This window comes from Gopherus flavomarginatus, chromosome 10 (assembly GCF_025201925.1).
Source record: "Gopherus flavomarginatus isolate rGopFla2 chromosome 10, rGopFla2.mat.asm, whole genome shotgun sequence".
NCBI classification, from domain to species: domain Eukaryota; kingdom Metazoa; phylum Chordata; order Testudines; family Testudinidae; genus Gopherus; species Gopherus flavomarginatus.
Genome location: NC_066626.1, coordinates 41,851,794 through 41,877,615, shown reverse-complemented (window position 1 = coordinate 41,877,615; position 25,822 = coordinate 41,851,794). Strand labels below are relative to the sequence as shown.

Genomic DNA, 25,822 nt, shown 5'->3' with positions numbered 1-25,822 from the left:
CCACTCTGTCCAGTGTCTAAACTGGCCCCAGCAGCTAACATGAAAGGAATCTACTGCAATTCCTAACAAACGCCTAACTAGTCAATCAAGACCAAATTTGCACATCTTCGTAAATAAAGCTGACCAAAGTCAAAGTCATCCCAATAACCTGATGGGAGTTTAAACATCTTTCCACAGGTATTTAAAGGGAACTGCTAAGTGCTGGATTTCCTGGGGTAGACAAAGCAAAGCAAAAACTAGAGGAGAATGTTACATTCGGTCTCTCCCCAGGGTTAGCATTCTCTTTTCTGCTCATTTCTTTGTATCCGAAGAGATAAGACATGGTTAATCAATCACATATAGATAGTGGAGTACAAAACAAGGACAAATAGGAGACTCATAAATATACATGAACCTAGAAACAAAAAAGGTCAGGCAATGTTTCCCATTGGAATATGCATATGAGCATACTTTGAGTTAGACAGACGAAATATTCATATGGCCGACAAATTTTCATCCTGTAAAACTTTTAGGCATGAATTTGTTTAGTCTTTTAGATCCAGCACCAAAACAAGTCCATCCATCCTTCAATACCAAACAAACAGATGTAGATTCCCTGAAGTCCACAGACTGTGATTGGAACAATGCTTTCCACGAAGATGTGCAAAGCTATAAATAAAAAAAGATGATCCTTTAGAAAGATTCTTAGGAAAATTGGATAAGCCTTCTGATCACCAAACAGAAGTTCAGGAAATGGGATGACACTGCATTAGAAGCTTCTATCAATTTAAGAGTTTCTGGAGAGCCGGTCAGATCTCAATATTTGAGTCAGTCAATTGGGTAAAGTTTATTTACTAAACTCATAAGATCTTCACACTGAAAGGAAAAAAAATTATTCCATTCAGACTTGATGGTTTTATGACCTGGAAACTGCATTCCCAATGAGGACACATGATAAATAAAGTTACCTCTATCCAAGAAGTCAGTTTCCCGGAAAATAATGACCCAAGATGCTAAAGAAAGCAAATACACTTCCTAATTTTGTAGCAAAGGTGTTGCCAAAAATGCCTATCTTTTTCCTTTGTGTCTGGTACAGCATTCTGATAAGATCCCTATCATATAATATTGCCCATCATGTAAATTATCCTTTTCTAGTACATTAAGAAAATATCAACGAGCCATTCAAAGTAAAACTCAATGCTTGTTTAAAAATAAACAATTTTTTTTCCAGGGTACTTAAGCAAATACATCAGTGTCCAATCTACACACTTCTTTTCATCAAGATATGTATAATGCTCCATTAAAAAGGACCACAGTCAACTTTGTGCCGATCACTTCCCACACACAATCCCCAAAATCCAGTATAAGTACAAAACAATTTTGTGTACTATATGGTTTTTAACTCTTTTTTTTTTTTTAAACACACAAACATAGCTCTCTTCCACCACACACACCCCTATTAACTTATTTGGTTACAGCTGATACTTTAAAAACCTGTGATAATAAAACTCTCTAATCTCTATTACTGCTCAACTTACCAGTATCTGAAGAAACTAATTTTTCCACCGCTGATGACTCTATTTCTTTTGTATTTTCTTCTTTAATCTCCGAACATTCATTTAGTTTTTCTGGACTTTGAGAGCCAGTGTCCAGCAAAATGCTACTGCCAATCATGCAAGGTATTCGCTCATATATTTTTAATTTGTTCTGAAGCTCTGAAATCTGCAAATGTTAAAATTCAAAGTTAGATGCCACTTCTCAAGAATGAGAAAACTGTATTAAAAATATTATATTGCCTACCTCCTCTTGCAATATGTTCAGTTGCGCTGCATGTTTCTTGTCTCTTTCTTCAAGAACCTTTGTATGATTCTCTTCTTTTTTCATAAATTCTATTTCTCTAGTAGGGGAAGATACAATTGTACTGCAACATTAGAAGGGTTTCAGGTGATAAGGAAACATATTAAAATTGGTTATTTATTGAATTAATTATACTTGTTGCAACGTCACTATTTAAGCACGGCAAATGGCCATCACAGAACTTCCAGTAACGATGTTCATTATTTTTGTAAGCCCACTCTCCCCTCAAGTATGTGCATTATAAATACCAGGAAAAACAGGAGTTATAACTGTAAAGTTTACTCCGGGCTGAAGTTTAAAATGCTATATAAGGTCAGTGGCACTTTTTCACCCTTAAGATTCTTTAGAAAATTCCATTTGGCTATTTTTAATCTGTAAAAATTCAAACAAATATGTATGAGTATAAGATGTTATGTGGATATACAAGCCAAACTATTAGAACTGCTCTGCTTTTTCCTAAGTTTTACATAAGTAAGATGGTGCAGCTGCCAAAAGTATTCTATATGCATTCCATAGGTTGCAATAGGGCTCCACAGCTAAGCGCCAATATCCTGTCAACTTCCTTTTTCGCCCATCCGAGTGAGTCTGTAATGGCCTGCAGTTTATGCAACAAAAATTATTCTGAAATTGCCTACCAAAGAAAGCAAGCAGGACAAAAGCAAATTGCCCCACGGAAGCGAGGGAACATCTTACAGTGAAACAAAATGCAGCAATACCACTGTAAATCAAGCAACTAAAAGAACCTGACTGAAAATAATAATCCAGGTCAGCCAGAGAGCAGTAACAGCGTACACAATGCAGTGTGGAGCTGAGAGCCAGAATGTAAGCAGACATATTCATGTTATGTTTGAGCTCCAGAGCAGGGAAGCTTCAAAGAACAGAAGAGGGACCTTTCAAGAGACTCTTAAATTGTGTAAAAAGGCACAGGGTAAGAGGCAGTAATTCTAGATGTGCATAGTAAACATCACAGACTACACTCAGAGAAGCAGCAAGTGCAGAAACTGCATTGTACGCTCACAGCAACTACTCAAAACATGCCACAGGTGTGTTTTGCACTATCAGACACTTCCAAGTGGACTTCAGGGATAGCTCAAATTTCAGTAGTCTGCCCTGGAGAGAAGAAAGGCGTTAATGACCATTGCTATATCTGAATAAGAGCAGACTATTCACAGTCTCTTAAGATGCTATGGCTGATATTTAGATGCCAATCACAGACTGAGCTGGAGATGGTTTTTGGCTCTATCAGGACTCAGTATGGGGACTCATGGACCTTTTCTTAGAGGCCTTATGTGAATGGCTCATGGGCAGCTCCTTGGGATCTCCTCCCTTTGAAGTACAGGGTTGTGGCGAGGTCTCCTGCTGTGGCTCAGGTGGCTGAAGGGCAGACTCTGTGAGTAGGAGTTTGAGCCTCGGTTCTCTGCCTTTTCTGGATCTGGGCTTCAGTTGCTGACACAAACCACACTTCTGTGGGATGTTTCTCTCCCAGGTAGCAGATGCACTGAGAGTGTCCGTCAGTCACTGGGATAAATTCCTTGCAACTGAGACACTTCTTGAAGCCCACAGAGCCCCCTAAACCGTGACTTGATGAAAGAATAAAGTCTTTTCTTTTTCTAGACAATGGCCAAATAAAAATGTAAGGAAAGTAAAAGGAAGAAAAGAGATTTCAGAAGGAAACTAAAGATTAGCTATTCTAAAAAAAGTTAATCCGAATGGACAGCTAAAGTGCAGTCTCTAACTGAGGTGACTGAGAAGGAACTGAGAAGGGTTCGCTTACACACAGTGGTTACCCTCAGGGCAGAGCACAGGGTGGGCTGAACAGACACTGCTACCAAAGTTCTCTGATTAGCAGTGCAGGGATGCAGACATACCTACAGTGGAGCACCCACAAGGATACTATTAGAAGAAGAAAGTTAAGTAATCAATACTTTATTGATTAGTATATTCCCCATTATTAATTTATTTAGCACCTAGGGATGTCAAACAGGGATTATGGCCCCACTGTGTTCAGCACCATGCAACAAAGAGTTTCTCTTTCAGAAACATCACAGTTAGAAAGAAACTATGGGAAAAAACAGGAAAAATATTAATGCAACTCTGATGTTATCTGATTAAAATATGACCATATAGATCATTGTTGCAACCACTGTTATATACTTGCAACATATCTTATGCAAAATGTGGAATGTAAGAGGTCTATGGAAAGATTATGATTTGCTGAATATGATTATGCTATGTGTATGCATGTATCATTTTTGTATTTTAATTTATGAGTATTGGCTCTATACCTGTATTTCAAATGTTTGCCCCTGCGGTAATGCCCACAAGGTATTTAGCCTGCACATCTTGAAGGGACTATTCAAATTAAGTGACTCATTAAAGAACACTTAACTCACAATGGAAGACACCTATCCACTGTTAATGGAATTTCCTGCCAGGACTAAGTCAAGTCATGCATGGACATGTGACTTGCTCATGTCACTCCAAACTCCATCTTGTACCTATAATTGTCCACTAGCAGTGCTGAGGGCTTTGTTTGAAACAATGGATTTCTCTCCACATGGCAGAAGCTATAAAAAGTCCTTGAAACACCTCCATTCTGCCTCTTTCCTGCTCAAGCCTCTGGACCAGTGGTGGGCAAACTGTGGTTCGCGGCTCCTGTCCGGCCCCTCAGCTCCTGCCCCAGGAGGCCAGCCCCCGGCCCCTCTCCTGCTGTTTGTTCACCCTCCCCCGCAGCCTCAGAGCACCCCGCCGGCTGCGCAATGCTCTGGGCAGCGGGCTGCAAGCTCCTGGGGCAGCACTGCTGCAGAGCCCAGCCTGACCCAGTGCTCTGTGCTGCGCAGCGTGGCTGTAGCACCGCCAGCCACCAGTACTCCAGGCAGAGCAGTAAGGGGCAGGGAGCAGGGGGGCTTGGATAGAAGGCAGGAGAGTTCACGGGGGTGGATAGGGGTCGGGGCAATCAGAAGGGAGAAGAATGGGGGCATGGGTCGCGGGGGGGCAGTCAGGAAGGAGAGAGGGGTTGGATAGGGCAAAGGGGGGAAATCAGGGGACAGGGAGTGGGGGGTGGGTGGATGGGGCAGGGGTTCGAGGGGGCCATCAGGGAACAGGGTGGGTTGGAGTCCCGGGGGACAGGATGTGGGGGCAGTCCATGCCTCTCTCCCCTAACCGGCCCTCCATACAGTTTCCGAAAGCTGATGCGGCCCTCAAGCCAAAAAAAGTTTGCCCGCCCCTGCTCTGGGCTATTAACTTATACTAATGGGAGCATTCCAACCGAGGGACTGATGACTTTCCAATGATTTGGAAGCAGCCAGAGACTTGACTTAAGCCAGCAGTTTATTCCATCACTGCTATAAGCATGAACCAAGAACTTTGCATTTATTGTATGTACTTGATTCCTTTAACCTATATATAAACACCTTTAGATTTCAGATACTAAAAGATTGGCAACAGCATGATTTTGGGGTAAGATCTGACTTGTATATTGACCTGGGTGTGTGGCTAGTCCTTTGGGATCAGAAGAACCTGTTATTTGATTAAATTGGTTTTAAAGAACCATTCATATACAAGTCTAGTGTTTTCGGTGGTGATACAAGGACTGGAAAGTCTAAGGAAACTGCTGTTCTGACTTCTTGTTAGCCTGTGTGTTGAAACAGAACTTTACTTTTGTTGCTGGTTTGGTATATCTCATGGGAGAATAACCACTAGTTTGGGGTGTATCTGCCCTATTTCTCAGCAGTTTGTCCTGAATTTGGTATTCTCAGTTGGGATCCACAAAGGCACAGTTACAGCAACAAGGATGGAGAAAAGTATTTAACCAGTTCAACCCACCACTACATGCAGAAGTAGTCAGGTTTTTTAGGAGTGCTGAAGCACTGGATGGAGTCCTGCAATGGATGGACAAAGCCAACCCTCTCTGCACCTCAACATGCTACCCCTTTATTTCCCTCATCCCACTAGATGCATTATTACATCCTCTTGTTGCATAACCACTGGCACCAGCTGTCAGTCTATTCTTCAGCAGGCTGCAGAGTAAGATAGATGTCCCTGCTGCAAGGTAATTCCCAGATCGGGTAGGATGTACACGCTAGCTCTGATCGACCTTGCATGCTAAAAATAGCAGTTTGGCCATGGCAGCGCAAACAGCAGCTCAGGCTAGCAGCCCAAATACATACTGAAGATCTCAGACAGGATTGTACTTGGGCTCCTAGCCCATGCTGTTGTAGCCACAATGCTATTTTCAGCACACTCCCATTGATCAGAGAGTTAGCGTGTGTACAGCTACATGAGCTGGAAATTGCATCTTCCAGCTGCAAATATAGATATGCCCTAAGGCTACACACTTTCTTTGGTATAACTGTGCTTCTCAGGAGTGTAAAAAATCCACCCCGGAGCGACATAGTCATACTGACCATAATGCCCTGTACAGATAGTGCTATGTTGGTGGGAGAAGGTGGAGTTATTGAGCTGACAAGAGAGCTCTCTCCCAACAGCTCTGAGCATCTGCACCAATGCAAGTTTGTAGTGTAGACCTGTCCTAAATGTTACAGTAAGTCAATTAGTAACTCTGGATTGCTCCCCACCTTGTGTCCTAACTTCCCCTGCATCTGACACACAGGAAGAGTGAGAGCGCGCGAGACTTGCCCTTTCATTATCTGAAAAAAATTCAGGAACAAACAAGATAAATACAATTCTGGAAATCAGCTAAAGGCCATTCTCTCAATATGATAGGGTGAATGAGTTACCTCCAAATATTTCAACATTTACATATATATATTCCAGCTACATACCAAAATTACATTAAATGTGTTAAGGTTTCAATGTCAATCATTCAGAAGTTAGAAAACACCAGAAATGAGATTCCTCCTGCAGTCTTAATTCACCCTGTGTGCATATACAGCCTTAATTACATATTATCCCCATCCCCTCATAACAACAGGATCCCTGCCTCATTCAATACATGGATGGTGCTCACTACATATTTCTTTTTTATCCTTATCATTCAGTGTATAGCCACAGAGGCTATATTTATCGCATGTCATTCAGACTCATCAATGAGTACCTAGTCACAGACAGTCAACACTGAATATAGTATCATTGATTGGATTTTTATGGTGATTATCACCATATTACCTGAATGCTTCACAATTTATTTTCACATTTCGAGAGGTAAGGTGCAATTATCATCAACATTTAAGAGATGGGGGACTGAGGTACAGATTAAGGGCAAAAACTGTCAGCAGTATGTACTATAATTCTGGATGTTCAATTTGTGATATCTGAAAAATCAGGTCCTAGAGTATTCAGCATTTCAAAACACATGCTCCCATTTAGTACATTTGTTGTTGAGAGTGCTCAGCACTTTTATAAACCAAGCCCCAAGTGTCTCAAGATAAGAACCCAGAAAACAAAGAGCATAGTTAGTGGCTGGCTGTTGAACATTCTAGTTTAGGTGACTTGCCCAGCTGGTCATATAGAAAACTGTTAGAGAGAGAGAGAGAGAGAGAAAATCCGCTCTTCAGGTAGTATTCAACTGCCTTAACCATGAGACCATCCTTTCTCTTCCTGAAGTTCTCTGTCTCTTTCACTACACAACTTCCAATTTTTGCAACCAATGAGGCAGAGGTCCTATAAACAACCTCTTTCAATACAGAACCCCAATTCAATCCGTGTGCCACCATCAATTCTATGAATGAGGCAGGAGTGTTGAGGGAAACCATATGGATCATGCAATTAAACACTACCATAATGCATATGCACAAAGGGCTGAATTAAAAGTTGCATAGACAGCCTTAACTCTGGTATTTCCTAAGTTCTGAGTATTTGACTTTATAAACTTAACATTCTTTTAATTTATGATTTTGCATCCAATTTCCTAAGTTTTTAAACAAGCAAACTGAAAAAATAAATTCAATCCTGTGGAATTATATTTATCCCCATGTGGGTCATTATAAGCAATTTGGGGGCAGGAACTGTCTTTTTGGTTTGTGTATATACCCTCTAGCACAATGGAGTCCTGGTTCATGACTGTTGCTCCTATGGGCTACAATAATACTAGCACAGGTTGAAACTTTTAGAGCCACACAATAGCCTTCTACCACTTGAAGTAACATAGTATTTGGTAGTAGTAGTAAGTTATCATCCATGGGGACTAGCCATTAGCAGAGGATGAGACACACTTTTCCTGCAAGTCTCACAACTATTTGCTAGACAGCATATGAATGCTGGGACTTAAGAATCCTGGGTTCTATAAGGGAGTATGTCTATTGGTTATGGACCCATCAGCCCTGTCCCAGGCAGTACGTCCCCTTCTGGCACTGCTCCTGTGTCCCCAGTTTTTATCTCAGCTTGTCTCAGTGCCCCACTGCTAGTATATAGCCTGACCCATCCCTCGCTCACAATATGATTCTTCTCCACCTTCCTGTTTATTTCCCTTCCGCATTTGAGTCAGGCTGTTCCTGTTTTCTCCTCCATGCTGCTGAGACACCAGCAGGGAGAACACTGCAAGAACAAGAGAGATAGACAACCTCCCTACTTTCAGATCCAATGCCTGACATCACAGCAACCAGGAGTAACAACTGAAGGAAAGTCTTGCTCAGACATTGCAGCCCTTGGCTGCAATATACTCAGGGAGCATAGAAAGTTCGGAAAATTTTGCTTCCATCTTATAAATAAATCTGTAGAGTATATGTGAACAGCAATTTTCAAAAAAGGTTAAGTTGACCAAATTTGGATGGATTTTCACAGGATAAGAGGCAACTCTCTGAACACAAGAAAATGTACATGCTAATTTCAAATCTGTCTTCCAATGTGAATGTACCCACGTCCACCCCCTACACACTACTGTAATAACCTTTGTACAAGTATGCCTGTAAGGTATCATTTGAAAATTCATAATTTGCTGAACAAGAGAGTCCTAATAAAACATGTGGGGCAACGCTGTATGTGAAGTTAAGATTTCCCTGTATATTAACAACACATGTTCCAAAACACAGCCCTACCCAAACAGAAGTTGGCAAAACAGGTCCATCCTAAACAAATGAATGTGTGCTCTGCTTAATTTGCATTTAAGCAGTAATCAGAGTCATCAAGCAGGAAGGGGACAGAAAGGAAGCTCAAACAGAGGAGAAAAAAGGAGCAGGGAACATCCTTCTACAGAGACTTTGTCTCCTGATACCCAGCTGGAATTGTTTTTCAAAAGGGGTACAGACACTATAAAAAGGAAGACACCCTTCTCTCCCTTGCTGCCCATGGCATTCACAGCAACCAGGGGTAACAACTGAAGGAAAGTCTTGCTCAGACACTGCAGCCCTTGGCTGCAACATATTCAGTGTGCATAGGGTTAGGGTTAGGGTTGAAGCACTCATTGGATTCTGGGAGAAGGGGTCCTGACCTAAGAAGTTTTGTCCAAAGACTGTTGAGAGCATTAGTGAGAAAACTTTGCTTTGAATTTAAACACAGTTTAAGATATAAAACACAAATGGTGCCTCTTTCTTTTTCTTGTTACCATTTCTGACCTTTTAGCCTCATTTCTTGTACTAACTTAAAATCTCTCTTTTTAGTTAATAAAACCTGTTTTATCTAATCCAGTGTGTTTAAATTGAAGCATCCGGGAAACTCCATGAGTGGTGGCAAGTTGTGTGCATATAAAATTTCTATTAAAAGAAATAACAGACTTTATATAAACTTGCAGTGTTCTGGAGAGGGCTGGGCAGTACAGGACATGCATATCGGGGTGTGTGTGTGGAAAATCTAAGAATTGGGGTGTGTTGGGGTCACCCTGCAGGATGGTGAGGTAACTAAGGCGGATAAGAGCTGGTAAGAGCCAAAGTGTGGCTGTAGCACACACAGACATAGCTGGAAGTGACTTGCACGCTGGAGGCTGTTTATGTGCAATCCAGGCTGAAGGCTACAGCAAAGCATTTTGAAGGGCATCCCAGGTTAGAGGGCAGACGCGACACAGCTATTCAGTCTGGATTGTACCATAGTATGTCACACAACTAAACCGCTGTTGGAATTTAACATTTTCAAAACAATGTATTTTTTCCTACCCGCATTCACAGAAACAGCTGAACCATTTTGCTGAAACTCTCCCTGCAAAAAAATCAGCCTTTGGCAGACTAGTGGCATGGAGAAATTCAGCCTGATGGTTAAAGTTTGGAAGAATTATAAGCAACTGGAAACAAGATCTATAATGGAGAGTACTAAGCAACCTTAACTAGCTCTGCCTATGTCGGGCAGATGGAACCAAGAAAAGACCAGTTTTTTAAAATCTTTTCATGAAATTATTTCACTTTAGTGTACTTACTTCTGTTGATAATCTTTAAGTAATTTTTTGGCCTTGTTGTATTTCTTCTCCAGGGCATCATACTGTTCCTGGGTTTCTTTAAGATGTTCATTTACGGTCTTGCATAAACTTTGTGCCTCTAACCAATAGGTCTCCAACTTCTTAATTTTCTCTTTGCTCTCTTCTAAAGTTTGTTGAAGCTGGGATTTACTTGACTCCCATTCAACTTTTTCAGCTTCAGTAGTTTTTAACTTAAAAGGAAAACATTCAGAACAATCCTTAGAACTATATCTTAAGATAAAAGTTAAAAATAAAAACAGCTGCTTAAACAAGCTTAAGTGGATAATAGTGACTAACTTACTAAACAAATCTCAGCAGTATTAAAAGAAGACCTTGAATAGGTATACAACCTTTCATCCAGTAGTACCTAAAATGTTTTAAGTCTCTTTATATAGATATCACTTCAATACATCCATCACTTTCCATGCTGTGTGAGTTTTAGAAATAAGTCAAGAATCCCACATGGTACAGAAATGGAAGAAACACACAAGACAGCTGGTCCAGCCTATTTCCTTATTAGTGTACCTTCTTGCCAAACGGATACCAAAATAAAAAGAACCCTGGTTTTCAGCTTATATTAACCTTGCTGGATATCTAATTTTCTGTTAACTTTTCTGAGACAAGTCTACCTAAAATAGCAGAATAAGCCAACTCGTAAATTACTACTTGCTTTTCAATTCTGATCTTAGACCATGCACCTGATGACACCACATTTCCACTTTAAAGCCAATGAGAGTTTTCTGCACTGTTTAATTCTCAAAAAGAAAGCAAGAAAAGGAAGTCATTCTGGAAAGTTGCTAGCAAACATGCAAGGAAAAAGGTACTGAATCAACCTCTAGCCCTAGAATGCCAACAGAATATAATACCTAAGATCTTTTCTCTATAGCAGCAGTTCTCAACCAGGAGTCTGGGGGCCATAAGCAGGTTTCAGAATGTCTGCCAAAATAAGCCAGAGAGCCAGGCCGGTGTTAGCCTCTCTGGGGTTCATGGCAGAAAGCCGAAACCCAACCTCTTGAGGCCACAGGCAATTGCCCTGCTTGCTACCCCTTAATGCCAGCCCTGATTTTTAATCTACCATATATGCAAAAAACACAAACAACAAAAAACAGTTGTGACAAAGCTGGGACGTGGAGGTTTTACAGCATATTGGGGGAAGGCCTCAGAGAGAAAAATGTTGAGAACCCTGATCTACAGAAGGTACAGACACACAAGAGACTACTGCTCAATATGTTTTCCCCTTCCCCTGCCTCAGTATTTTCCTACTTGTTCTCTGATTCCCTAGCAAGTCACTAAGGCCCCGATCCTGCAAATAGGTTATCACGTGTGGAATCCCTACACTTTCTCAAAGCCCAACAACATGAGGCCAGCTGCATCACTGGGACCTAGATTTATGTTTCTATTGAAGTTTCCTGTTTAATTTTAGTATTAGCAACATTTTAGTGTTCCATCTCATGTCTGAGTGAGAAGTACTGTCTTTTTGGTTTAAAAATAATTTTTCTCTTGATTTCCCTTCTGTCATGTTGGAATGTAAATGTAACAAGTTAATAAAGAAATGTTCTATAGTTCCTAATATCTGTGTGCTTAGTAGTATATCTGCACACATGGCCATGGCCCAGTTGTCTAACTTTCTGTGCTGAGGCTGAAAGACATGCAGCATACACCATTGTCACGTGCACAGGATGCTGATGAATGCCCTTCTGGAGACAGCAGTAAATGGCCAAAATTCATCAGAACTGGTTGTAACCTGGCTCATGGAGAAGAATCAGAGAGACACGCTGCTGTACTTTCTCCATGCCCTAAGACCAGTATTTCTACACATAAGAAAACGGTTGCTCATAGCTCTGTCCCCACCTCACCCAACAACATGGAAAAGAGGAGACAAAACTTCTCTTTCCCAGAGCAACCAGAAACTGTAAGAATGCTGAGCTAGCCCTCAGCCCAAGAGAAGTTATATGGCATGCCCTCTCACCCAAGAAGCTTGTGTATTTGTATCGTGGGGAGGTTGGCCGGGGGAATCTCCACCCCAGTTCCCCCTCCTATAACACTCCAAAAACTCTTTCCTAGAAGTGACCACTGCCCCAAAGTATCAAATACATCCACGGCTCTCTAATTTCTACACAAAGGCACCTAATTTTTATGAAACACCAATACTGAACTGAGGCAAATTTCTATCCATTGAACTATTCAATTCAATAAATTCTACTTTAAACAATATTATTCAAGCATTTTATCCTATTGAAGAATTTCTTCAATCTGTCACAGAATTCAGTATTTGTGTAACCCAGAATTTAGGTTTACAAATGTGTGTCTAGTGTACTCAAAGTACATGGTGCCCTAGTCTTAAAATAGACATCTACTCACCTTCACTTGGTTTCCAACTTTTTCTCCTGTAAACATTAATCCTATCATGAACAATGTGAACATTAAACATTGCAAAACTTTAAAAGTAGTAACTTACTCTCTCTTTTAGTTGGTTAACTTCAGCTGTTGTTACTGCATGCTTTAATTGTAGCTAGAATGAAATGTAATAGTTTTGTCAAGAAATATACAGAAAGATATTTGAAAGATTATTGCAAGTTTGTTACTAAATATTTAAGACCTGATTCTCCTCTCACTTAAGCCAGTTTTACATTAGTGTAAATCCATTCACTTGCTCAATGAAGTTACTCATGATTTTCACCAGCATTAAAGAGGAGAACCAGGCTCTGATACTTTACATGTTTTTTCCAAAATTAAGCTCCCAATTTAAGAAGAAAAGGTTTATGGGTCTTATGATGTCCATATTTGTTATTAAAAAAAAAAAACCAAATCATGACCATCTGTATTTGAAAAATTCACAAATTAATTTATGGAAATGGCTAAGAAAAGCAAGCAAATTAAAATCCTGTTTGAAATGAAGTGAACATGCCAAAAACAGTGAAAGTCAGTAATGCTTTGTAACTGGGCAAGTAGTAAATGCAGTCAAGTGAAAAATACAGTAGCGCTAGGTCTTTTTATTTAAGTTCATAAAGACTATCATGAAGTATTTTTACATGAAGCCGTATGTTTAAGGAGCAAGACTTTGGTATCAAGAGACTTCAGTAGATTACAGGGGTACATAAAGGCTTCATTTAAGTCAAGAACACAGACAATTACAACAGTATGTCTTCAGAAATCTACTATTAAGTATGCATACATAAGGGCAATAGCAAATTTGTTGAAGACAACCTCTTAGCTCTTAAATCTCACCCTAGAGGCACAGAATACCAAAAGTATGTTGAAACAAGTGAAATTATGAGTTTGAACACTTGATTTAGATTCACGATCAACAGAGAATGGATTTCCACTTAGAGTCATTTCTCATCATATCCCCAAGCGTATAAGGTATTTTATGCACGGATGTCCCATTATGGTCTAGTAGATTCTCACCATGCTTCCCTAACTTAAACAACATTGGAAGTGGTCTCCAGTCTGGAATCCAAACTCCTTCAGTATCACCAAGAAAATCAGCTTCACAAATCCTCTAATAAATCCAAACCTCATTAGAAAGTAAGTAGGGAGAAGCATCCACCACTGCCACCACAGGGTGACAGAGCTCTTATGCAGAGCATATTTTGCCCAAAAAGCAGTCTGCAAAAATCAACTTGCACATACTTGTTTACAAAACAGCATGTTAATCACTTTATGGGAAAGGGCTATAGTTCAGATACCCTCAATTTTTGTTTAGTGTATAGGAATAATATTTCTAGATTTGCTTCATATACTCTTTTAAGAACTCCCACACTAAACTCATGCGGTAAACAGAAAAATCAAGCCAAAGAAGATAGTTACGCCTATGTCTGGAATATGTGAAAATAAGTATTAGTTTGAGTTAAGTAGAAAAGTTGATACATTTATATGAGATTTATTTTTACTTTTATCAGCTGAAGCTGGGACCATGGTACACTGGGAAGGCAGTATAAACAAAGCCCTATAGTTTCTGATAGTCAACGTCTTTTGATCCAATGCTCTGGCAGCTTTTTTTTTAAGTTTCTGAAACATTTATTTTGAATTTTATGTACGTCAATTTTGACAAAATCCCCAAATTTGAAAGGTCGTTTACAAGAAGCCTTTTCTTGTCAGAGGAAAAAGAAGAATATGATGAGACAGGGCACAAAGGAGATTAATACCAACTTTAGAAGACCCAGATGCTCTTCGATACACCACATAAGATTTGTAAGAAACTTAGGTTATGTTATTGTACCTCTTTAAATTTAAGAAGAAACTGTGCTGAATCCATATCCAGTGGCAAATTCATATCTTCATTTTCATTTTCAGGAAGATAAAAGACTTCCACAGACTTTCCATGTAAATGTGACTCAAAAGCATCCTCATCCTCATCATCATCATAATCATCATCCTAACAAGATATAAAAACATTACTCTACTGAAGTAAAGCATAGACCTTTCTTTAATGGCAAAAACCTATTATCTTAAACATACATTCTTCAAATAACCCAAAATCATAATTACATCACTTCTTTTGACTAGCAATTGTCCTCTTTCCCTTGTTGATTGAGCAACTTATACTTATAATGTACTGTTAAGGTAATCTGCAAACATTTTACATAAAAATTCCCCGAACAGGAAGGGCAAATAAGAAACAGCTATCCCAAATGATAGTTGATTTTTAATATTTAACTTCCTCTCTTGAAGTTTTCTCCCAGAAGACTGTGTCCTGCTCAGATAGGATACCAACCTAAGGCCTGTTGAGAATGTATTAAGTGACATTATTATATGAAGTGATAGTTCAAAGTTTATATGTTACTATTATCATTTTTAATCAAGTTGCACCTTTTCACTTTTATCCCTTGGTTGTCTGGTTCAAAAACATTTAGTCCATTTTCTGTAAAATATTTCCAAGTCATGATTAAAAATACAGACTTACTTTATATACTATATAGCTATTTTATTGGTAGCTATACCTGTTCTGTATCATCTCGGGCACAGTGCTGCTCATATAGGCATCTCTCTTGCTCTAATGTCTCACTGATAAGACGAGCTACTTCACTCTGAGTCCCAGGTTTCTCTCTTCCAATTAGAAACCTATAAGGAAAAAAAACCAATTAAAAGGTAGTACAGGACAAGTGTATGTTTAATATATGGTAGCCTGTTACACTGTTGTCTTTGGTGACCACTTATGTTAAATTTATATAAAAACATTTTACACAATTTGCTGCTTCTTTCCCTTCATCTCTCTGTTAATGAACAATTTATTCCCAATTTTTTTTAAATTATAAAATATATACATATAAAAAAAACACATACCTCACGCTGCCTTTGGTGTTTTTTAGCACAGTGGCTGCAAAAAGCTGAGTTACTCCTACTAAACTTATACCATCAACCTCAACAATCTGATCATTTACTTGGATTCTGCAAGGCAAATCATTCAATATTTAGCAATAAAGCTGACAAAAAGATTTTAGTTTAACAAATTATCTGCACAATGTAAATTGAAATTATTATTAATTCTATGTGATAAATATCCCTTTAAATTCTGCAGTATTTAATTTGACAATTTGTTTAGCCTCAGGTTAACAGCTAAAACATTGATCTCCTGTCCCTTGACTCCTATGAAGTTAATCTATTTTAATGTGTTTTATATTTGCCTTGATATTTTCAGCAATTTACATTCTTACTGGCGTTTCGGGTTGTCAACATTATTCTTGTGGGAATGTTTTGTGCATGCATATCCTGCAAGTGTTTTCATTGCTGCTGCAGGCAAACCTAACTTGTGCCTTGTAAAGGTGACAACTGTTTGGAGATCGGGGATATATAGTTACTAAAAAGCAGAAGAAATAGTTAAGCAATAAGATAGTCACATGAATTCATAAATAAAATATTCCTACCTCTGAAGAAATAACTTTATCACAAGCTATTAAATTATAGTCTTTTCAAGAGGTACCATACTACAGCTTCTAGATCAATGCATTAGTCGAAAGATATCACCATGCATGGGTGGGTAAGCCAAGAAAAATAAACGGCCACCTTTTTCCACAGGCACTGCCAGTAAAGTAAGTGGCACAGGTGGACAAAAATGTCCTGCAAATGCCCTTACCTAAATCCTACCACTATCTTGGTGAACACAGAACTCTAGATTTAGTTTTGCTTATTTTGGAGTAGATTTTATAGGGATGTTTACTGATACCTTCACAGTTTAAGTCACATGACTTGAAAAAGTCCAAAATGAAGTTTAATCAAATATTAACTTTTGCAACATAAGACATAGGAATTAGCAAACTGGATCGAACCAATGGTCTATCTAGTCTATTATGCTTTGTCAGCAGCCTTCAGCAAATGCCTAAAAAGGAAGGTGTAAGAAACTCTATTATGGATAAGTATTGAACAATCTTACCATAAGAGAAGGTTCTTCCTAATCAGATAATCAGTACCTGGCCTATGCCTGAAACAATTTATTTCTCTTCTTATTCTTAGGATAATTGTGTACAAGATGGAAGACAAAGGGTGAGATTTGCAGCTCGTGTAAATCAGTCTAATGCCACTGAAGTCAAAACCACTGTGCTGATTTACACTAGCTAACAGGTATAACAAGTTTAGTGTTTAAGCCCTCGTCCAGACTAACCCGCGGCATCGGCGGGTTAAAATCGATTGCTCGGGGATCGATATATCGCGTCTAGTCTGGACGCGGTGTATCGATCCCCGAGCGCGCTTACATCGATTCCGGAACTCCATCAATCCGAACGGAGTTCCGGAATCGACGCGGAGAGCCGCGGACATCGATGCCGCGCCGTCCAGACTGGTGAGTACCTCGATTTTAGAAATTCGACTTCAGCTACGTTATTCTCGTAGCTGAAGTTGCGTATCTAAAATCGATTTTAATTCCTAGTCTGGACGTGGCCTAAGTGTTTAACTTGATATGTCTCCTAAGGCTTTTTCATGCTTAACTAGATACCAAAATAGTGGAAGAAGAAGAAATTGCAGATGTCTGATATTAAAATATGCTGTACTGTATTATATCCTCCTGTACTTTGGGATTAGAATAATTTATAAGAAGATTTGAGAAGTCAAATTCAATGAAAATTGCAGTTAGTTATCCGATTAAATGTCATAATATTTTAAGAGCATAATACTATCAGTTTTTTGCCTTCCAGGTTTCTGTAATTCATATACTGTACATCTAAAAAGAGAATTACTATATTACATTTTATATATATTTCACTGAAGAGTCTTTGACTGTAAATCATTTTTGCAAAGTCTGGTAGTTAGCAAAATGGTATGAGCAACTTGAATGAAAACTCACCGTCCGTCTCTTTGAGCAGCTCCACCTTCAGTTATTGTTTTTACAAAAATTCCCAGTTTTTCCAGTCCCTGATCTGCACCAACACCCATTCCAATAATACTAATGCCTAGACCACTGTCACCTATGGGACTCAAAAATTCTAACATTAGCCACAACACATTTTAAAAGGTAGTTTTCATAAATTATTATAGTCATCAATGAAAATGCACATGTGCTATTCCTGGTCTTCATCTAACATGTTCACTGGCTTGCTGCGTCTCCTCCTTAGTAATATTTGCAACATAATGATAACTCAGACTGGCTGTTTCCAGTAAGATTACAACTCAACAGACAAATACAAAATCTTACTTAATTAAAATGATCCAGAACAGCAAAAGCTTTACATCCCCATTATGAAAGTCTGTGTGTGTTGTGAAAAGAGTTTAATGTTATTTGTCTATCTAGGCACCCAACTTCGGAGGCCCCCACACTGTTGTATCTGATAACTGTGGATTGAATTCTAAAGTTCTAGGAGTTTGAGCTACTAATGGTTCCCATTTTACAAACACTTATGTACTTTATGCATTATGGGCCAGATCCTTAGGCTGGTGTAAATTGTCGTACCTCAACTGGACTGTAACTGAGCGACAACAATTTACAATAAATACTTAATTCAGCGAAACTATTCTGATGTAAAGTAAAGCTGCGTGCAAGTCTTTCAAGGATCGAGGCCTAAACATAGTAGAAACATCTTCAAATGGCTTCAGCCTATACAAGAAAAATCATTTTCCCAAGCAATTATTTGACATTTAACTTGCACCTTTTTCAATTTCCACAGGAAACACTTCCATTTTTTCCACCCTCTTCTCTAGTTCATACTCTGCTGATGCTGCCACAGGGTCAACCTCTTCATTACGTCTATCATAATCTTCATTTGAATAAGTACTGAAAACCTTAGAAAGATAAGAGATCTTATTTTACTGCAGTTTTGACTCAAACATGAATATCAAAAAGAAAGCCAACCTAACTATTTCATTGTCCTACACACACAACTTATCTGAGCAATAAAGAGGTTGCAGGATTTTGTTTTCAAATACATACACAGGATAGTTTCAGAGGGGATAATATTTATAAGTGTCAAGCCAAATATTTCAGTACCTTTTACTTGAATATGAAACAACTATGCACCTGAACTCACTCAGGCATACTTCTCTCCTCTTAGATAACCAGGGAATGCTATTATAGAGCCTTTGTAAGATCGCTATAAAAAATAGAGCATAATCTGCTAATCACTTTATGCTATGAACAGATGCAGTTTGATTTTGCAAGAGATTCAAACTGTCTCCCAGAAAAAGGAAATACCATGTTACATACATTACTATATTTAGTAATCACTGCAGCTGAATGTTTGTTAAAAATAAAGTGGTAATAATAAACACTAATAAATAACCAGGACTAAGATGGCAAACCAGAAACGAGATGAAATAAATACTATATCGACAGTGGTTTTTATTTACAATGAAAGAAAATGTTCATGCTTAAATATATATTTTTATGCTGAGGAAAAAAAAAGAAAATCAGGTAGAAAGTTAGGGGGAGGACAAGTCCCCGGCAGCAGGGGAGGTCACCCCACTGCTGAAACAGTTCCTGCCCAAGAAGGGCACCCACATTCCTGGATGGTGAGTGAGTAAGGCTAGGGCTGTCCCTACTCATACACAAAGTATCAGCTCAAATTTCCTGGTACCCTACGTAGCTGCGCGCTCCTCCAGCCCCTGCTCTGCCTCTTCCCCATGGCCCCCACCCCTGCTCTGACCCAGCCCTTCCCCCATTCCATCCCTTCCCCAAAGCCCCCACCCCTGCTCTGCCCCATCTCTTCCAGCCTCTGCTCTGCCCTAGCCTCACCCCCACTCCCCTGAGGACTGCAGCAGGGTCAGGCCTGCTTTCACTGGTGGCAGGAAGTGCAGCAAAGGAGTTGCATAGCCATAGGGCATCAAAATGGCTACGGATGGCCTTGAGTAAGGCCATGAAAGCAGAACTGCAGAGGACTCCCTGCATGGCTGTGGGGCTGGTGACACACAATCCTTGCAGGCACAATGTGTGGGGGAGGCTGTGGTCTTGGTGAGGCAGAGCAGAGAACCCCAGTCAAGACCACAAGGAGGACAACAAGCCTCCAGTCCCAGCAGAGGCCACCCTGTTGCTGAATGGTTTCTGCCTGGGGATGGAGCCATTCAGCAGCAGAGTGGCATCTCCTATAGATGAGGGCTCCTCCTCCTCCTTCTCCAAGTCCTGTTGTGGGGGAGTCTCTGCTTGCCAAGACCCCAGTCTTCTCCACACCTTGTGCCAGCAAGGACTGGGTGTCACTGGCCTCGCGCTCTCACTCTAGTGACGGGAGTAGGTTGCAGAGGGCTCCCTGCACAGGACTGGGGACACCCAATCGCTGCAGGCACAAGGTGTGTTGGGAAAGCTGTTCTCACTGTTACCGATGGATTTTTTTCATTTATTTCAGTGTGTCAGCTGAAATCAACATTTACAAACATCTACAGAGTTAAATCTAATCCGACCAAGCCTATATTGCACTGCCAAGTTCTAGCCACTTCTACGCCTTTAGTCCAAAGGTAGATTACATCAATATTGGTCCAAAGACAAAATAGTGACATTAAACTTGTTTTCCTGTGTGTTTGTTTCCACCAGTGTGGATTCTGGGATCTGTCTAGCTATATCACCCAGGTAGGGAAAAAGGTACTAAAATGACTGGCCAGAAGCAGTAAAGAAGAGTGGGACAGAAAAAAGAAAAATAAATCGCAGTAGGCTTGGCCTATGCTGGGAATGAGGAAGTAGTGAACTCTAACTAGTTGCTGTTTCTTATCTTCTCTTTCTACCCTCTGGTCGGCCGCTGTGGAACACTCCTTTAGGCTCAGGCAGAATCAGTCAATTTCTTATCCTGCTCTTCCTAGGACTCCCACATCCCAGAAGAGAAGTTAACAAGGGAGCAACCAGAGCTACTTGCTCCTCCCTTCCTGCAATTCAGAAGATGTCTATAGCACAGGAGCTGATGGGCAGCAGGAATGCTCAGGGAACTCCCAGCTCAATCAGTGCTACTTTTGGGATTACAGGGAAGGCAGTGTACCATAATTATATGGCTAGTTTAAACGGTTCCATTTTTCAATTGGTCATGGCTCAGGTAACTTTTTCAATTAATAATCAAATACAAGGTTTTCTTCTTAACACAGCTTACTCCTGGGGGAATTCTGCGCCAAAAAATAAAAATTCTGCACATTTTGTCAAAATAACACTTTATAATCATGCCTATTTCAATTAATTTGGTAATTTATTTCAAAATATGTATCAACAACCATGTCTGTAACAACAGAAACAAAAAAAAATTCCTCCAGGAGTAGTTAAGGAAACCCCTACAACAACCCAGTTCCTGTTTCTCTGCCCCCTATCCCCTAGAGCCCAGCCACCAGGCCCTACCCAGCCCAAACACTCACAGCCCTTCCCCCCAGAGCCCAGCCCCCCCACAACCCTTCCCTCCAGAGCCCAGCCACAGGACATCCCCCCAGAGCCAGCCACCTGCATGCACCCCCTCCCCCAGAGCCCAGCCACCAGGCCCCGCCCAGCCCAGCCCCCCCAACCCTTCCCTCCAGAGCCCAGCCACAGGGCATCCCCCCAGAGCCCAGCCACCTGCACGCATCCCCTCCCCCAGAGCCCAGCCACTGGGCTCCGCCCAGCCCAGCCGCCCAGAGCCCAGCCACTGGGCAGCCCCCAGCCCAGCCACCCACAACCCTTCCCCTCAGAGCCCAGCCACTGGGCACACCAGCCCAGAAACCCACAACCCTCCCCCCCACAGAGTCCAGACACTTGCACGCACCCCTTCCCCAGAGCCCAGCCACCCACAACCCTTCCCCCCAGAGCCCCGCCACTGGGCACCACCAGCCCAGCCATCCACAAACCTTCCTCCCAGAGCCCAGCCATTGGGCACCCCCAGCCCAGAAACCCACAGCCCTTCCCTCCCCCAGAATCCAGACACTTGCACGCACCCCCTCCCCCAGAGCCCAGTCACGGGTCCCGCCCAGCCCAGAAACCCACAACCCTTCCCCCAGAACCCAGCCATGGGGTACCCCCCAGCCCAGACACTCACACGAGTCCCCTACCCCCCTAGAGCCCAGCCGTGGGGCATGCCGCCCAGCCCAGACACTCGCATGTGTCCCCTACCCCCAGAACTCAGCCACGGGGCACGCCCCCCAGCCCAGACATTCATACACACCCCCTACTCCCCAGAGGCCAGCCGTGGGTGTCCCCCTGAACCAAGACACTCACACGCTCCCCCTCTCATCCAACTGTGGGACTTCCCCAGGCCAGATACTCATACCACCTTCCCCCCCATACCTTCCCTCCCGAGCCAGTGATCCACAAGGAGAAACAGCCTGATGCTAGATCCCAGGCTTGTACAACATTCCCTGTAAGCCCCCTCCTTCTTTCAGGGTGTGCTGGGAACTACAGCTGCTGGGAACCCTTCCCCTCCCCCTCTCCTCTATTTGAAAGCTAAGCTCTGTGGGTCCAGGTCCAGCGCCCCCTGGTGACAGCCAGCAGCTCTGCAGCCTATTTCGAGGGCGGGGGGCATGGGCTGGGAGGGAAATTCTGCGCATAATATTAATTTCTGTGCAAATTCTGCATTGCGCAGGGCACAGAATTCCCCCAGGACTAACAGTTGCCCTGAAGAGCCCAAGTGGCTTATGTGCCACAGACTAGACCAGGGGTCAGCAACCTTTCAGAAGTGGTGTGCCAAGTCTTCATTTATTCACTCTAATTTAAGGTTTCGCATGCCCGCAATACATTTTAACGTTTGTAGAAGGTCTCTTTCTGTAAGTCGATAACATAACTAAACTATTGTTGCATGTAAAGTAAATAAGGTTTTTAAAATGTTTAAGAAGCTTCATTTAGAATTAAGTTAAAATGCAGAGCCCCCTGGACCTGTGGCCAGGATCCAGGCAGTGCAAGTGCCACTGAAAATCAGCTTGTGTGACACCTTCGGCACCCCTGTCATAGACACTACTTCTATTACCCCAACATAAGTGCCATTCAAGACAGTGCTGTGTCAATGGGAGAGCTTCTCCTGCTGACATAGCTCCTGCTGCTTGCAGAGTTGGTTTTATTATGCCCACAGAAGAGCTCTCTCCCATCAGCACAGAGCATCTTCACCAGACACACTGCAGCGCTGTACATGTAGATACGCCCTAATTTACCACACTGAAACACTGAGAAAGAGGTGCTTTTAGGACTGATCAGAACATCTGTGCCACTTCCTAAGTACAAGACCCAGATTCCATGCCAACCCAATTCTTCACACTTCTACTTCAAATTGGCTTTCCCCCCCCCACCCCACTATGTTATGCTCCTCTATGGCTGTATCAACCCTTTCCCAGACAAGGCAGCAAGTTCTCATCCCACCTACTGTCAGCAGCCACCATAGCATAGACTCTGGGTTCAGCTTTGTGCCAAAAGTCCCAGGCATCTGATGAAAGCACACACTATCATCTACTGCTGCTTCTAGGGCTGAGGATGACAAAGCAGCAGGAAGAGACTGCTCATACAAAGGAGGATGATTGGGAAAAGTGTTTGTGGTAGTAGGGAGTAAAGCAGAGAGAATCAGTGCAGGTAAGGTTTCTCAAGTCAGCCCCTCAACCAGCAACTCCAGTCCTCCTCCCTGGCACACTGATTTACCAAAACCCTAATTACATCCATGTAGAAAATGACCAGTTTTGTAATATTTAGACACAGTCTTGGGCATAATGACTTAAGTATTTCTTACTTTGTATTCTATCGGCCAAGCAATCATAGACTCATTCTAATTGCATCGCCTTGCCTCCATTTCACCAAATCCTTTAATCAACTTTAAGACACAATCTGGAACACCAAACACCTGTCTTAACTTTATTATTTGTTTTCACACTCTCTTAAAATAAAATTAGGAAGGATTTTATATAGTACTGACAAGAATAAAGGATGCAGTGTACTGGGTTCAAAGGGGCCGAGGATCAAGTCTAAGGTTGTCCAAAAGGAGCATATGAAGAGGTACAAAGAGGACAGAATTCAAAGCACTTGTGAGAAGAATGGACATTCCAATGCCAAAAAATGAAACCTCTCAGTAGTCAAACAACAAATGCCGAAGTGTTAACACAGCAAGTGTCAGATTTAAAGTTTTTCTTTCCAGACTGTTGAGTTAAGATCTCACTGGAAGAGAGAGTGCTCCGATATGGTTAGAACCAAAACAGGATTTTAAAAAGTAGGTATGGAAATTTCTAAAATCAAAAATACCTTATGTAAACAATTAAATATTTTAATTGCAGTTTACCACATTCAGAAAAATGAATCCAATGCTGGAAAACAATTTGGATGTCTTTAAGGTAACATAGGTTAGGTGATATTCTGTATTAATTCACAGCTATTCACATAGTTCAAGAAAGTTAACCTAAATATTTTAAAGAAAAGACTAAGTTGTTCATAACTTTGAATACTCAATCCTGTATTTTGCTCACTTTTCAGTCTGTTTCTAGATATAAACATTAAGAACTTTCATTGAGTTCTCAAAATATTCATAATCAGATACAAATGAGTATACCACCTATGAATTCTGCAAGTTTACAATTAGATTTTATATATCTTTTAAGTTTAAAAATGCACCCTTCACATAAGAACTGTAGATTAGCTGTAAAAATAAATTATCTAAACTGACTAACTCAAAACACCAAGAGGAAAAAAAAATGAAGGCCACACAAGAAACTCAAATTCACTCAAGTTATCCATCAGAAAACACCACATCCTCCTTGTCAAACAAAGATGAAAGAATACTCTTAGCTACTGAAGTTGTCTTTTGGAATCCTCAGTCTCTCCAGGATTGCAGCAGGATTCAAAACTGTGAACCCCTGAAAAGACATACAGATACTACTTACAGGATGCCCTTTACTACTTTACTTAAGGGCTGCCCTTTACTACTACCACTTCCATTACCAGAATCTGTTTCCAACTCTCTACTTTCCAGGTTGAGTAGCTCTTATCCATATCCCAACTTGATTAAAAACAGGAAAAAAGCAAACATGTTATTTCATGCAGGTGCAATAAGGCGATGTAAAAGAGCTACGTGTCATCATTATACTGGTATTGCCACTCAAACCATCTCATGATCTTCCTTAGTGGCTTCACAAATACTCTGAACAGTAGAGATAACAGAACAAACAGGTGGTCTTCAACAACATCCTAAAAGCAGATGAGCAATCACTCAATACCTCTCACCCAGTACCCTGTATCTCCACAGAAACCACAAAGCAGTAGGGCTTGAAAAATCCACTCACCTAGAGAAAAGATTCCTACTACCCATCTGACAGCATCTGCAGAATCTATACTTTTATTTAAAAACACCTCTAACCCTCCTGGCCGAGAAGATAATCCTTCAAGCTTAAATGCACCATAAACTAATGCAATGTTGGCTTCCTAAGTCCTCACACAGCTACAGTGCCTCTTCTGCTGCTCAGAATTTTGTTGGTTTCAGTGTTGAGCATAGAGATCTGAACAGCACAATGAAAAGACATAAGAATAAGATCAGTTTCATGCTACTGTTGCTTAAGAAACTCTGAACAGTACAGTCAGGCACTCAAACTATTTCCCCTCCCCAAAAAGAGAAGCAGGGATGCAGTAAAGCAGCAGACTGCCCCCACCCCATCTCCCTCCCTCCCACCACCCAACAACCAGGAAGCAATGAGATGAGACTGTAGAACAGAGAGAGAGAGAGAGAGAGAGAGAGAGAGAGAGAGAGAGAGAGAGAATGTGTCTCCCTTCAAAACATCCAGAGTATGCATTTTGAGACGTTTTAAATTTATCAGATATCTGCAAGCCAGAGGCTATAGAACAAGACTGAGGCTTTGGAGGGTGGAAAATAGTAAAGCTATTCTTGTTGCAGTCACCAGAAAGCTAAAAGAGGGGAAGAGTAGCAGACATGACATAGGGATGGCCACAGCTAAAGATGAGATATTGGAGGGAGGGGGCCAGGGCTCAGAGGTGGCACCAAACATTTTCTCTCTTGGGTACTTGGCTGGCTGGTTCTTGCTCACATGCTCAAGGTCTAACTGATCACCATATGTGGGGCGGGGAAGAAATTTTTCTCCAGGCCAGACTAGCAGTGACAGTTTCATTTTTTGCCCTCCTCTGCAGCATGTGGGCGTGCATCGCTTGCCAGGATTTTCTAGGTGTATCACACTGCCATTGCGAGGGTCTCAGGCACTGGTGCACCTCAGCCCAGGACCGGCTCCAGGCCACAGCGCGCCAAGCGCGTGCTTGGGGCAGCACTTCATGGGGGGCGCTCTGCCGGTTGCTGGAAGGGCGGCAGGCGG

General features: G+C 41.3%; 2 protein-coding genes across 5 annotated transcripts in view; one reads left to right on the top strand and one right to left on the bottom strand.

The window, feature by feature from the left end:
- PDK1 (pyruvate dehydrogenase kinase 1) overlaps positions 1–16,721 on the top strand; it is a 94,751-nt gene extending 78,030 nt beyond the window's left edge. Inside the window, exon 13 of the transcript XR_007776454.1 lies at positions 16,631–16,721. The gene's annotated coding sequence lies outside the window, so the exon portion shown is untranslated. The remainder of the gene's footprint in view (positions 1–16,630) is intronic.
- The window catches only part of LOC127058771 (neurabin-1-like), a 74,520-nt gene that overhangs the window by 44,561 nt on the left and 4,137 nt on the right, over positions 1–25,822 (bottom strand). For all 4 annotated transcript variants that reach the window (XM_050968975.1, XM_050968974.1, XM_050968977.1 and 1 more), the window contains exons 3-11: positions 18,256–18,388; positions 17,457–17,577; positions 15,464–15,568; positions 15,121–15,241; positions 14,400–14,555; positions 12,636–12,689; positions 10,139–10,368; positions 1,780–1,876; positions 1,518–1,701 (exon numbers count right to left, since the gene is read on the bottom strand). In XM_050968975.1, coding sequence (XP_050824932.1) covers positions 1,518–1,701; positions 1,780–1,876; positions 10,139–10,368; positions 12,636–12,689; positions 14,400–14,555; positions 15,121–15,241; positions 15,464–15,568; positions 17,457–17,577; positions 18,256–18,388 — 1,201 coding nt within the window. The remainder of the gene's footprint in view (positions 1–1,517; positions 1,702–1,779; positions 1,877–10,138; positions 10,369–12,635; positions 12,690–14,399; positions 14,556–15,120; positions 15,242–15,463; positions 15,569–17,456; positions 17,578–18,255; positions 18,389–25,822) is intronic.